The sequence below is a fragment of the Pseudopodoces humilis genome, chromosome 6 (genome assembly GCF_049639895.1).
Source record: "Pseudopodoces humilis isolate 2021_Gansu_Grassland_sample_001 chromosome 6, ASM4963989v1, whole genome shotgun sequence".
In the NCBI taxonomy this organism is placed as follows: domain Eukaryota; kingdom Metazoa; phylum Chordata; class Aves; order Passeriformes; family Paridae; genus Pseudopodoces; species Pseudopodoces humilis.
Window position 1 is genome coordinate 70,479,206 of NC_142205.1, and position 14,529 is coordinate 70,493,734.

At 44.0% G+C, this 14,529-nt stretch overlaps 1 protein-coding gene across 18 annotated transcripts in view; it reads left to right on the forward strand.

The window, feature by feature from the left end:
* Window positions 1-13,481, forward strand: part of ANK2 (ankyrin 2) — a 274,114-nt gene extending 260,633 nt beyond the window's left edge. For 17 of the 18 annotated variants that reach the window (XM_088055994.1, XM_088055992.1, XM_088055999.1 and 14 more), the window contains 11 exons: window positions 739-813; window positions 1,204-1,335; window positions 1,709-1,855; window positions 3,024-3,303; window positions 5,001-5,280; window positions 6,260-6,352; window positions 6,770-6,853; window positions 7,798-7,962; window positions 9,223-9,405; window positions 10,257-10,348; window positions 11,291-13,481. In XM_088055994.1, coding sequence (XP_087912120.1) covers window positions 739-813; window positions 1,204-1,335; window positions 1,709-1,855; window positions 3,024-3,303; window positions 5,001-5,280; window positions 6,260-6,352; window positions 6,770-6,853; window positions 7,798-7,962; window positions 9,223-9,405; window positions 10,257-10,348; window positions 11,291-11,474 — 1,715 coding nt within the window. In that variant the 3' untranslated portion in view covers window positions 11,475-13,481. The remainder of the gene's footprint in view (window positions 1-738; window positions 814-1,203; window positions 1,336-1,708; window positions 1,856-3,023; window positions 3,304-5,000; window positions 5,281-6,259; window positions 6,353-6,769; window positions 6,854-7,797; window positions 7,963-9,222; window positions 9,406-10,256; window positions 10,349-11,290) is intronic. The other variant, XM_088056005.1, reaches the window with a different exon arrangement.
* The last annotated feature ends 1,048 nt before the right edge of the window (window positions 13,482-14,529 follow it).

Genomic DNA, 14,529 nt, shown 5'->3' on the forward strand with positions numbered 1-14,529 from the left:
GTGCATATCACGAACCCTAAGCAATTTCCCGATTTGGAGGTGTCGCAATCCACGTGTGCATTCAGGGAAAATCAAAACTCAAATTCCACCATCCTCAAATTAGCTCTGGGGATGGGAGGAGCCGTCAGCCTCACCATTAGTGAAGTGAATGAGGACTGACGAATGACTATCTGATTTTCCCTTGCCTTCGTTGTCAGTATTTTGTCTCACTCCCCGTCCAAAGGGTCAAAGACGCTGAAATTAGCAGTATCTCACGTGCAGACCATAATCTGAAGTGATGTATGGACTGTTTGAACAAAACTTGCCCTACAACAGAACGAACGTGATCAGAAGCACTGGTCTCAATGAATTCTTCAACCCTGGCATTTACTAAGGAGGCATGGAAAACTATGGCTCTTGACTTAGCCAGTCTTCAACTGAACTTTAAAATTAAGTTTTAGAGTAAAAAAGCCTGGCCAAAGTAGACACAGTAGGTGCTTCAGTCTTAGATTTTATTTTCACATGAATGCCTGTTTTTCAGATAGCAAAACTAGGTAGTCCTGTGCTTTTTAAAAAACCAAGCTTTTTGGTTTCATTTTGGACTTAGGCATTTACAGGCCTCACTTGAATTACGCAGCTTGTCCATGTTTAGACACAGCAGTTATGAAAAGACTAGGGCTTTCCCTTCTTGGGCTCTCTCTCCTATGGAAATGGTTTTTAACTTGCAAAAGGCAACTTGTAGCTCTCTTTGACCTTTAGATCAACAGGATGATCAGGAAAGGACAGAGGAAAGACTGGCCCACATTGCAGATCATCTTGGATTCAGCTGGACAGGTAAAGTGCACATTGTCTGCGCCAGAGCAAGGAGGGGATTGGCCCACAATCCCATCATGTTTATTTTGGATGACTTTCTGATTATCTAAAGATGTTTCATAAAAATATTTCAGAAGCTTATTGTCTTTGGGATACCGAGAGTCCTTAATGTGTTAACAAGGAGCCTGTTCTAAACAGCCTTTTAAATATCGTGGATTTAACAGACTTGAGGCAGCAAAGGGTAGTGGAGACAAGTGAAAGTGGCGTGGAACAAGATGCAATGTTTTTTCAGGTTTTGGGGTTAAACGATATTTCACAGACATTTACTTTTCTTTGAATGAAATTAGACCAAGGAGTGGTAGTAGTACTAGCAGCAGCAGACATCTTTACAGAGGTGGATTTCTTTTTCAGAGCTAGCAAGAGAGCTGGACTTCACAGAGGAGCAAATTCACCAGATCCGAATTGAAAATCCCAATTCGCTTCAAGACCAGAGCCATGCACTCCTCAAATACTGGCTTGAAAGAGATGGGAAACATGCAACAGGTTTGTCTCCAGTTGTTGTGTGTAACTGTCTCCAATCTGCTAGCTGAGGTGACAGGTGTGTGTTGTAATCACAAAGAAAATTTGGGGGAAATTGAGGCTACAGAAAGGATGACCAGGGATTGCACTCAATGTTGTTTCTAGTCTTTTCTGTGAAACACAGCAAATCAATAAATTTGTTAAAAGGAAAAAACCAGAGCGCTGGATTTTGTAGGCAGCCGCTTGGTGCTTTTTAGATTTTATATAGCACTGCTTCTAAATGTATCTGTAATTTATATATGATACCAGTCAGTCACCTGTATATGCCCTTCCTATGGAGAAGGGAGGGAGCGTGCTTGATTGTTAACCGAGCTGCTCTGTCGTTCCAATGGCACAGATACCAACCTGACCCAATGTCTCACGAAAATCAACCGCATGGACATCGTTCACCTGATGGAGACCAGCGGCATAGACCCCATGCAGGGCCACGGCACGCGCACCTACGCGGACACGGAGCAGTCCTTGGCATTGGACCACAGTGAAGGTAAGTGGCTCCTGACCCAGGGTGCCTCTCTAAGCATCACTCTGCTCTGAAGGGTTGGCCCAGGCTCATCTGTCAGCTCTCGTGGCAGAGCACAGGAATCCCATTGTGAAAGCACAGACAGTGTGGGCGGACGCAAGCATGGCATCACAGGGGTCACATTTCACCAGGTAGAAGATCTGCGCTTTAGCTGATTCTTCAGAAGCAAACGCTGTGGCCAGCAACGTTCTCCCAGTTTACCTTGGGGTTTGGGGTTTTTTTGCTTATACAAGTGCTTTCATGAAAGTTCAGAAGGTTGTATTAGAATTTGACCAAGATATTAAAAAGGAAAACTCCTCGGTGCTTTGACAGAACACCCCTTTGGATCCGAATATACAGGATATTGTAATTCTGTTAGGATGCTATTGCATTTCCTAAGTTTGAAAGTTCATTGGATTAGATCCAGTGGTTGCAAAATGAAGAAACACCTCCAAATTTATTTGCTACAGAATCCTCTTTTCCAGAAGTGATGCTTTTGTGTGCCTAACTCAATATTGAAACATATTAGGCAGCTGCAGAGGTCCCAGTCTTGAGGAGAATGTAGGAATAGAAGGTTGTTTGTTACAGTCAGTGTTCTCATATCACAGCCAAGTAGTTTCAGAATGTTAACCTCTCCATCCAGCTCAAATTCCATACAAGCTTTCTTTTTTCCCCCCAATTTATTCTTCAGCGTTCACCAGGTTTCCAGTGAATCTGGCACATCAGTGAGCTGCTTCTTGCACCTAGCCCTCTAGGAAGTGTTTTCATCTTTTTTCATACATTTAATTTTCCCAGAAGCAGATACATAACAGATATGGAAGGGACAAGTCACTAAAATCTATCCTTAATCAGCTGGAAAAAAAATATTTTGTGAATCTTCTTCTATACTTGGAGGGGTTTGGGCACAATTACTCGAGGTAAATTTCTGGGTAAATGCTATTTTGCCTGTTACTGTCCAAATCTGGCCACAGTAGCAGCAATCCAGCCTTCCTTGAGCTACTCTTAGAGGCCAGGTCCCCTCCCACTCAAGGAGTTCAAGAGCTCCAGGTCACATATTGCGCCCGGGGATTTTCAGTGCACATGGAGCACGGGAAGGACTTGTGCTTTCTGGTCAGACTCGTAACGATATTTCTCATCTCTCTGTCTTGGCAAGGGTTTTCAGCACTGCAAGAGGAAGTGTACAGCTCGAGACACAAGCAAGAGCAGCAGAGAATATCCAAGGACAGCGAGCCAACCGAGCACCCCCCTCTGGTCTCCGAGGAAGACGTGTCTGTCAGTTATTCCCCGTTCCAGGACAGTACTCCCAGGAGCGAGGCAGACGTGTCCATGGCTGAGCTTCTGAGGCAAGCACACAAGGAACAAGTAGAAGCTGAATTCTCAGGGAAACCCCAAGATGTGCCAGGGAAACCATCTGCTTCACAACAGGAATATTTGTAAGTGCCAAAAGACCAGGATGAAGCCGTAGGGAACAGGTTGTTTTTTCTCTGTGTGATAAGAGGATTCTACAGCTGCATTTGAAACGTCTGAACATACTAGAATTTTCCTTCAATTGTGGTTTTTGCTTTTTAATCCATGTGGAGGAAGCCTTAAGGCTGAGGAGAGTCAGTTTGTCACTGTGAACAGAAAGCAATAACTGTGTCTAGTACAGTTAGAAGAGAAGAGGGTAATAATGAACAATTAATAGTAATAATTAATAGAGAAGTGGAGGGAGGGTTATGTATATTTTTCATGTTTTGGAAGACAAGTGATAACATCTTAATGAAAGGAGTCCTAAAGAACCCTTTCTTCAGATTGGGGATGGCTTTTTCAATGGAGGCAAAATTTATTCCATTTAATCATTACTTAAAAAACTCATAACTACCTGTTAAGAATTGGGCTTTTAAAAGTGTGTTTCAGATGGTCAAAGGAACTGAAATGGGGTTTTACAGAGGTGAGACACAAGTAATAACACATGATACAGTACACATTTAGAAGACCTGTTGCAAACAAAACTGAAATTCTGAGGTGGGGCTGTCAGTGAGGCTGGTATCATTTGAAATAGATCATGTTTATTTCTCTACAACTTCCCTGGTTATGTGCCCACGCTGAGACCTCTCATCAGGGTAGAGTCAGGTATTAATAAGCCAGCAAAATATCAAGAATCCCTATCCAAATAAGTGATTTTCCTGGAGGTGATTAGCTTTGTTGTGGAGATTCAGCTCCCAGCAGTCACGGGGCAGCTGAGTCCAGAAAATGGACTTTTAGGGAATTCTTCTGCTCAGGATATGCTGGGAAAGAGTGTGGGAGACAGAAAATACCATCTAGGAAAGCTTCTCTTGCAGTGTTAGGCAAAAATAACAATGCTTCCTAAGGATTTGCATCAGGAAATGAATGTCTTTGAGGAACAGAGAATACTTGTGAGACAATAGTGCCACAACTACACGAGAATAATGATGACAGGGGAATGTCACTATACTGCAGGTCTGATTTCAACTATGTGGGAAATCAGGCTAGATTTAAATAGCTGGTAAGGAACAGGCTGCAAGAGGAATTAGAAACAATATTGAATGTACATATACTTGGACTAGATGTATTTCCTTTATATATGTGTTACATAGTAACATATATAATAGGTTTAACTGACTTGGGGCAATGATTGATCACAGCATGGTTAGACCATGAAAATTCCATTACAAACAAAACATGAACCTCTGCTAAATTTCTGTTTGCTAAAAGTTCCAGAATTACACCTGAAAGCTGTTTTTTCCACTTTGCAGCTGCACAGCTTGTGCTCAGTGTTGTAGGTGCCTCACATTCTTCTACAGCGATCCAGGCTCTCCCCCTGAAAAAAGAAACGGTAGCATGTAGAGATGTGAGGGCACAAGTGACAGCAAAGCTCTCTGAAGTACTTTACAAATACCAAGTTTTGCAGAATTGCATGGAAGGGTTGGATGTCCATTTGGAGATCTGCTCAGGAAGATGGGTGGGATTCCCAGCCAGTCTCCACTCTGTAGCTCCTGTCAAGGAGTATCAGTATTTCTTGTCTTTGCTGGACAACAGGCAACATAACAATATGAAGTGCCTAATGTTCCATTGCTGGAAACTGGGAAGCGCTGCACGGTGGTAACTCGCTTGGACCTGTAATTCACAGCATCACGACTCCAGGAACCGAGCAGTCCGCAGGAGCTGGAAAAGCAGCGAGCGGGAAATCTGCGCACTCAAGCACGGCAAAGGGAGAGACGCAGCGAGCGCCCCCGCAGCCCCCGTCCTCTGCGCAGAGAGGGGACTCCCCCATCGTCCAAGAGCCTGAGGAGCCCCAGCTCCACCAGGAAAGCCTCTCTCCAAGGAGATCTAGTCTCGTGATAGTGGAGTCCACTGAGGAGCAGATGGAGAAGTCTGGAAGGGGCTATGAAGAGGAATCTTTAGAAAAGGTAAATGAACAACTTTGCCTCAATGTAATTGACACAATAAACCAATTATTAAGTCTCGCTTTGCATCTGGCACCAAGTTGTTTCTCCTTCCCTCTGTGGTTAAAAGGGTCAAGTAAAAGCTTTTTTTCTCCTGAGGTTTTCAAAGTGGGAGCAAATCCCAGATCCCCAAGTCTAGACTGCTGATTCTGGTTCTGCACTACCCTTCTTTGTCCTTTGGCCTGTGACAGTTAGATCTGTGCCTGAGAGACAGAGAGTGTCAGTAACAAACTGGAACAGATGTAATGCAGACAAAGTAATAACAATGAACAAGTCAAGTTAGAGCAGGAAGGTGCAGCTGTAGAGGCAGAAATTGTTTCACCTTTGCATTCATTAGAAAGAAGCCCTTCTCTCTTTGCTGAGTGGCCAGAGGTATCAATCACTTCTAGAATGAAGGGTTCAGAGCTCTGCTTCTGGGATCTCAGGGAAGGGTGGAATTTTAAGTATATCAGATGATTGAAAGAGTATCTACAGCAGGGCTCAGTAGAAGACAGGCTGCCCTCGAAATAATGTACTGCTTTTTCCCTCCAGTTCTTTTCCTGAATGAAGCGACAACAGCAGCTGGTGCCACCAAAAATACCCTCTCCATCCCCCCCTTATTTATTTTTCCTGTTTTGTTTTTATACTAGAGCTATTTTCCAACTGATTCTTTTCAGCCTCTCTTTGCCCTCTGACGTGTTTGTTTAAACTTTTAATTCTTCCTTAATTTTTCCTGATCTTTCTGAGGCTACTGCTATACTGTCCTCTAGTTAAAACTGATCAGTCCTACTGTCTGTAACCTGTGCTCTGTACTTCCCCCTGTGGAGGATTACAAAGCTTTTGTATATTTTTTCTGTGAAATTAGCCTAGAAAACATATGCAAAATGTAAGAATCAGAGCTGGTGTAGGAAGGCAGAAGCTGTAGCTACTGCTAGTGCCACATACAGAGTCATGCTTCCCCTAGGAGTTAGCAGAAGAGTTAGGTGGGCTGGAGCTCAGCTCGGACGAGGACGAGATGGTCACTACCAGGGTCATTCGGCGCCGGGTGATCATTCAGGTACCGAGTGGTGAACGACTGCACGAGCCTGTGCTGCCTTAGGCCCTGAGTTGGTGTTGCACCTCAAGCTGGGATGCTCCCAAATAATGCATCTCCATTGCATAAACTGTTCCAATTCCTTAGGATTACAGTAACACAGCTAACCCCGCTCTAAATTCCATAGATGCCTCAGTAGGAGGAAGATGAAGGCTTGACAGCCCCATGCGCAACAAGGTCAACTAACATATCTTAGCCTGTATGCTGTGGCATCACTTATCTTTGCATGCCTTTCTAAGGATTTGTTTGCATAACATGTTTTTTTTCTTAACATTGCTGATTTTTTTTTCATTCTGCAACCAATTAACTGGTTTTAAAATGGCTTATTTCAAGACCCACGTGAAGGCCTGGCTTCACCCAACTTTGTTCTTTGTCGTACAGGCCGATAGTATGCCTGAAATGCCACCAGAAACAGTCACAGAAGAGCAGTACACAGATGAGCATGGCCACACAGTGGTAAAGAAGGTATTGTCAGTTCTGCCACTTGCTAACTTCTTCCTCTCCTGTAAAAGGAAGGAAGAATTATCCACAGAAATGCCAGCCTTTCTGCTGTGAAGGGGTGTGATTTGAAGAGTAGAGAGGGGAAGGAATGAGAATTTCTGCTCATGAGAGACAGCAAAGTTTGAACAATAATTTAGATTCTCAAAATCATTCTGTGTTATGGTGTATAACCTAACAGGATGTATTTTGTTAACTTTCATTTAAGTCCAAGGAAAATTCTGCATAGATCCACACGTTTTAGAGGAAAGTTGTTTATTAAAAACCCCACAAAAAAATGCACTCCACCACAATCTTACCTGACATGTTTGTTTACTTGTCCTAATGAAGGCAAAGGAAGGCTGGGTCTGAAAGAGTAAGATAAACTCAGAGACTAGATCTTGAAAATCAGATCATGCTTAGAAAAGCAAATTCTGCACAGCATGGAAGTGAAAGTGAAACTTCTGTGGTCCTTTTTTTATCTGACAACTCGATCCTCTGAGATTTGGTCTGGGATTTAGCTGAGCTGGGCCAGTGGCAAACCCCATCTTCTGTCTTCTGAGAAGACATCAGTAAACTGCTCCAGCCAAAGGTTCCTTGGTCTTGTTGCACAGTGGTGAGCGTGACGATTCTCACAGATAGGTCTGTGCCTTGAACCATGCCACGCAAATGTTTGGGTCATCCACAGAAGGATGCACACCCATCCTCCTGGGCAATTTCACATCTTGAGCCCTGTAATTCTCTTCTTGCTTTGGTCAGCCAGTGCCTCGAGAGCACCAGCTGAGTCTCTTGAGTAGGCATTGAGGAATAGAACCATCTACAAAGGTTCTTTCATGCAGGACAAAACAGCCTTTGAGTAGCAAATACTAGCTAGAGAACAAAGAGGAATATTTTACTGCTGCTTCTTTGGGGTCTAAACTCCATTCCTTCAGGTGACTCGGAAGATCATCCGGCGATGCGTTGCTCCAGATGGCACGGAAAAAGAGGAGGTGCTAATGCAGGGAACACCGCAAGCCCCCGTCACTGTGGAAGAGGGAGATGGTTATTCCAAAGTGGTGAAGCGAGTGGTGCTCAAGAGTGGCAGTGAGCACTCAGAGGTAGGGTGTGCTTTGCCTGCTGTGGCACAGAGCAGCAGCACCCCGGTAGGGCTCGTAGTCACTGCAGCTTAGCGTGCTCATCCTGCCACTCAGTCCTAGAACCCCCCCCAGTTACAGCAAGTTTACCTTGCTGGTCTGTTCTTGCTTTGAAGAAGCTAAAACATCTATGGCTTAAACAAAAACTGTTTCAGAGCCAGGGAATTAAAAATTAAAACAACCTGGGAAGGTAAGTGCCATACCTCACTTGTCTGGCCCTACAGGCGTTTGGATCAGCACAACTGAGTTTTGAGGGAGGGCCAGAAGCTGGCCCTGGATGTGCTTTCAGCAGTGCTGGGCCAAAAGCAAGGGTAGCAAGCATTTATTGGAATTGGGAAAAACATCACTGATACCTTTGCTTGCCAGAATTACTCATCAGAGTTCATTCTTTAGGAGTAAAGTGACAAGAGTCTTAATTGTTTTATTTTTAATTTTTTCCCCCTTTTTATATTTTTTAATCCTTTTTTATTTTCTTTCCTTTTTTCTTTTTTTGTATTTTCCTTTTTTCTATTTTAATTTTTTCCTTTTTCCATTTTTTCTATTTTCCTTTTACTTTTTTCCTTTTTTCTAATTCCTTTTTTATTTTCCCTTTTTCTTTTTTGGTTTTTTCTTTTTTCCCTTTTCCCGCTCTCCATTTTTCTTTTTTTCCCCCTTTTTTTCTGTTTTCCTTTTGTCTTCTTTCTTTTTTTTCCTTTTTTCCTCTTTTTTCCTCTTCTTCCTTTTTTTCCTTTTTTTTCTCTTTTCTCTTATTTTTCTCTTTTCTATTTTGCTTTTTCTTTTTATCCTCTTTTTCTTCTTTCCTTTTTGCTTTTTTCTTTTTTCCTATTTTTCTTTTTACTCTTGTTCTTTTTTCTCTTTTTTCTTTTTTCATTATTTTCCCTTTTTTTATTATCCTTTTTTCTTTTTTCTCTTTTTCCTTTTTCCCACTTATTTCCTTCTTCTTTTTCTCCTTTTTCCTTTTTTTTGTTTTTTCTTTTTCTCCTTTTTTTAACTTATTTCTTTTTTTCTTAATTTTCCTTTTTTCCCCCCTTTTATTTCTTTTCCCCCTTATTTTTCCTTTTTTTTTTTTTTTTTTGGGTTCTTTCTTTTTGTTTCCAGTAAGCTGATCCTGACAGATCTGCACTTTACCCTGTGGAGCCCATAGACACAGAAATTGATTTGGCCAGTGCCCATCCCGAGGTGTGGAATTCACCTCCAGCTTACCTGTGCTCTCTAACCTTGCAGGTGACCCTGTCTGAACCCGCCGTTCTCTCTAGTGCCTCCAAATTCCAGTCCGAACCAGTGGAGGGCCGGAAAGTCAGCAAGGTCATAAAGACCACCGTAGTGCATGGAGAGAGGATGGAGAAACACCTGGGGGATGCCAGCCTGGCTTCTGATCTTCCATCAGCCAAAGAGGACTTTGAAGAGGTAAAAATCACCTCGGTCCATTACAGCCTTACAGCAGGCATCGCCACGGGCCCAGGGACAAAGCTTGTGCTCCTGAGAGGTTTTATTGGTGGCCCAGCAGCCTCAGGCTGAGTGCAACTCTGCTCTTAGACTCAGCCATGTTACAAAACAATCCATATGTAAATGTGTCGTGAAAGCTGACATGCAGAATTAGCTAAGAAACTTGCTAAGACTAAAGAAAAACATCATGGAGGCTTTGTGTGAAGTTCTCACAAGTCTTGGGTGTGAGTACAGTTAAAGTTCATTCCTGCGCTACCGCTTGTGGAGGTGATTGTAGGAGTGGCTACGGTTAAGCCCCCACCCTGGGTAAAGGGGTGTGTTCCTCCCCTGAATCCAGTCTCTTGTTTCCATGTCTTAGAGGCTGAAATAAATACATAAAAATAGATCAATAGATAGATAAAAGCTGTGTGGCAGTAGGTGACGTGGGTTTGGGTTTTGTCACCAGGAATCCAGATGATTCCAGAGCAGCCTGGTCCCCCTTTTCTCACAGAGGCCAAACAAGGGGCAAGAACTGTCTGGTAAAGGCTCAAAGAGACAGCTTGGGAAGGAACGCTCCCAGCTATGGCCTCAGTAAATCCAGAAGTCTGGAGCCACTGCTGCCACAGGCTTTGGTACAATCATTACTGAAATGAAACTGCCCCATAGCAGAAACTGTGTGTGATGTGTCTTCAGGAGAGGGCCACAGTTGATGCTTTCAGGTACCTGTTCAGCATCTTCTCAGCACTGGGCTGTGTGAATACAAAGGACTAAGGTAGGAAGAGCTCCAGGTATTTTGGGTATGTTGTAATATGAAGTCTGTGTTGTCATTGGAGGCTTTGAGCTATACAGGTCACCACATGGCAGTGCAAGTCCCTGCTTTGGTGGAGAAAGAAATCAAGAAAGATGATGGATCAGTCATTAAAAGGTTTGGCTTGGCAAGTTGAAGTGTTATTGCAGACAAATTAACAGTCACAGGAGTGGATTGCAGTGAGAGCCTGCAAAGCTTTATTTGCAGTGGTACTAAAGCAGTGACTAACCTGGCAATGGCGTGAAGAGCACGGAAATAAAAGATTTTGCACACAACCTTGGTACAGGAGTTAATAAAAAGGCTTGTCTTCATTTGCAGGCCCCCAGGGCCAGGTATGGGAACGTGCCCACCTGCACATGGGGCAAATACAGGTTTATCAGTTTAGCAAAGTAGCACAGGGATGGATGGATGGATGGATGGATGGATGGATGGATGGATGGATGGATGGATGGATGGATGGATGGATGGATCATTCTGATGCCTTTCTCTCTTGTCCTAGAAATAAGAGGCAGACACAGGGTGGTAAACAGGGGTGGCTTTATATAAGGCCCCTCAGGTGGGAAACGCTGAGGATGCACACCCTGCATGATGCATGCACAATCTTCATCAGTTTTGCAAATCAGCATATCTGACAAGAGCCCCCAGTTAAAAGCACACACAGTGAAGTAATGACTCCAGCTCTAACACCTTCCAAATCCCCCCCTTGGATGAGGATTCGGCTCTGTTGCTAAAAATATGTCCTAAAGAGCTGATTTCAATCTTGGTTTCTAAGGAATACTAAGATAGCATAGGGGTCCTGGAATTTGATTTGTCTTTCTGCCTAGGAAAATGCTGAAGCTCAGTTACAATAATAGGCTACAAATATATGTGCAAAGAATGCAGAGAGTATATAAAAGAAAAGGGGTAGAGATCCGTAGGAGTTGGCTGTTGCACGTACTTACACATTGCAGTGCCTTCTCTCCAGCATGTGTAACCCTACCTTGGAAAAGCCTAAAAATCCTCTCAGACCTCCAGAACTGTGGCCTTTCTAAGTCAGGTCTCTCCTCTTTTTGGTTCCAGGACAATACTAAGTAAAGCCAGCACACAGAAGAGGACCGTGATGAAGGACCGCTATGGAAAACACGTTCGCATAGAAGAGCTGGAAGACACCCCAGAAGCGCTCCCCAGGGATGACCTCCAGCATGACCTCCAGCAGCTTCTTAGGCACTTCTGCCAAGAGGACTGGACACAGGAGGCCAAGTGAGAAGCTGCCTCCCCTGCACAGCGCCACGTGACCCCCCTCCCGTACGCAGCCGTCACCGTCCCCGGGTAGCAGAGTCGCCACTGCCGCTCCTACCTGTGCAGCTGCAGTGAATTCATTTCTCCCCATCCCAAGTTTCATTTTGTGCTGTTCTGATTTTTCACCCTGTAAGCTAATTTGTGACCAAAGATAGCATCCTTCAGGCAGGATGGTTTATCCGCCACTCTGGCACCCTGTCGGCGTCGCCACTTGTCCCTGTCCCTTCGCTCTGGCGCTCGCTTACTGACACGGCCCTTGCCAAGCAGACTTCATCGACAGGCCTCTTCCACTGACTGTGTACATGCACCGTACGAAGGACTTGACGTGTAAACTGTAAATAGCAGAGTATTTGAACTCACGAGACCGCAGAACACTCGCTGCCCGTCGGTGTCGTGGGTTACGGGGTGCAGTGACCCTGCGGAACGGCACCACCCGGATTGCAAACGCTGACCGACCCGGGAGGAAGCGCTGCAGAGCTACCGAGTACCACGACTCACTGTTTAGAGATCCGGTCTAGGCAAAGGCTGCGAGAGGCAGGCGAAAGGCAGCTGTTCACGTGAATCACAGCTGACTGTGGCCATCAGTAGTGCAGACACCTTCAGACAGCCACCGAAACATTTCCAAAAGAAAAAGAAAGGAAAATTTCCCCACTAGGTACCCAAGTTGCTAGCAGCTCTACCTGTGGTATTAGAGCCTATAGATCCGGACCTGTGGCGGGGCGTATTAAACAATCCTAACTCCGGTAGCTTCCCCTTCCCATCACCGCTTAGCCGACCTCACCGACCGACTGGGGGTGCTTCCTGCTGGCCACTGCACTGTAGATAACTACGGGACAAAGACTTAACCCACTATACAAGGAGAATAATTAATTCACCGTGTTTTATCGAGATTGCCTCTTAGCCGATACACGCATGCGGCATTTGAAGGTCAAAACCAAACCCTCCTAGAAACATGTCAGCTTCTTGGCCCTCTTAGCACTGAGCGAGCAGTTTTTATCTTCTGATCAAGTGTTTTTTAAAGAACAAGTGCTCACAATCCTTTGCAGCCGGTTTCTGTTCATATTTTGTTATGTAACTATATATTATATATATATATTTCTAAACCGACCCTCTGGAAACCACATTGGCATGTCTGCACTTTTATTTTCCAAAAGGGAACATAGGGATCTGAAGTTTTGAGTGTTCTATACCTTAATATTTAATGGAGGGAGCTCTGTAGGGTTTTAGCATAACACGCATACACACAAACACACCAACTTAATGCTTTTAAACAGCTCTTTCATTTTTTTAATAGTAGGCTCAACACCAGAGTAAAACCAACCCTCTGCTCTAGGAGCAATCCTTTGTCCAAGCTTATCTGGCCTTCTACAATTATAGGGTTCTTTGGGCTTTTTTTAACGACTCACTCAGTGCTCAGAACAAGGGCACTTCCTCATTAAGGTAATGATGCCAAAAGCATGGAAACATCTCTGGAGTTCTGGCTTCCTGTGGGCAGAACCACCCGAGGTGCCGTGCTGACACTTTTTGGGCAGGCAAGAAAGGAAAGTGAAAGAAAAAAAAAGTGTTTTGGCAGCCAAACCGAACGAGACCCGTGGCGAAACATCTCACAGCGCATCGTGGCTTCCTGACTGTCCGAGACAGCACAGGAGGGTCTTCAAGGATGGGGCTCTCAAGAAATGCATTTCTGTTGTGTTATTTGCGGTGCAGATGATGTTCTGTGTAACAGCATAATGGTTATTCACCTCTTATTTTGATTTTTTGCTGTGTTATCAGAGAACTTGAATACTGTGAGAAGAAGTGAATTTTAAGTTGACGAATCAGCATCTTGTTCCCATGGTGATAACACTAATTGAATATATCTATGAGGGCATGTATTAGTTAAAAATTAAAAACATACAACACTAACAATACATAGCTGCAATGTGTACAATGGCTGATTTAACTAAATAAAAATGTACAAGTGTTAAATGTAGCAACGGTGGCTCGCTGGCTTTTACTGTCACAGCTCCTCTCCCTCCTCCTTTTCCAATGACAGACAACCGTGTATGAACAAGTCCAACAATCAAACAAATCCAAGTCAAACCCACACAGAGCAAGCCAAAAAACCCACATGCCCCTCCAGCACACAGCTGTCCCGCTGGCCTGAGGACAAGTGGGGAAAAACAGACAGGGATAACTAATGGGGAATTACAGAGATGAGTGTGCCCGGGACAGCATGGCAGTGTCAGGGAACAGAGGTAGGCTAGCACTGGCTTTTATATGTTTTTAAATCCCAGCCCAACCAGTTTCACACAACAATGTCAGTACTTCCAAAGAGAAACGCTATTTTGCTGAAAGACACTGGTCATTTCTCATTAATACCTAAAGTAAACACCTTGCCTTGAGTCACGTTCTAAGTTAGTCATGCTTTCCCCCTTGAGAAGCAAAAAGCTTTATTTTTTTTATTTCTGCCTACAAATTATATGAACCAGAACTAGCTAAGCTTTTTTCTACTCTGAACACAACACAGCTCACCAATGAGTTTTACTGACATTTTGTTACGTCCTGCCTCTCTTCCCAGCAAACGCTGGAAGATGCCAGTGGGCCTCTGTGACCAGCGGCAGAGAGCTGTTTATTAAATTCCACCATCCCTGACAACCTTACCAGTAGGAACCACCCAAGGGTGGTCGCTGTCTCCTTCCACTGATGACTTTATGTTTTCACTTAACAGTCCATGAAACTGGACTACAAGTAGTGGAGCATCCTGTGGGCGCTTCCAAGAAGATTCACAATGTGGAATTCAATGAGCTGGAAAATACTGACAGACCAAATTCTCTGCTGGCAGGTCATAAGTGGATTTTGTAGCTATAAGCCATTTACTCCACACACTACAGCCTATAACTTCAGGCCTTTGACAGTGGGAAACTCCCAAATCCAGTACATTATGACATTGCCTACTGTTCCCTCCTGCCTGCCTCAGTTTATCTCCAAATGATCATTCTCTTTCCTACACCTTACCTAAATTTTATCCCCAAAGCTTT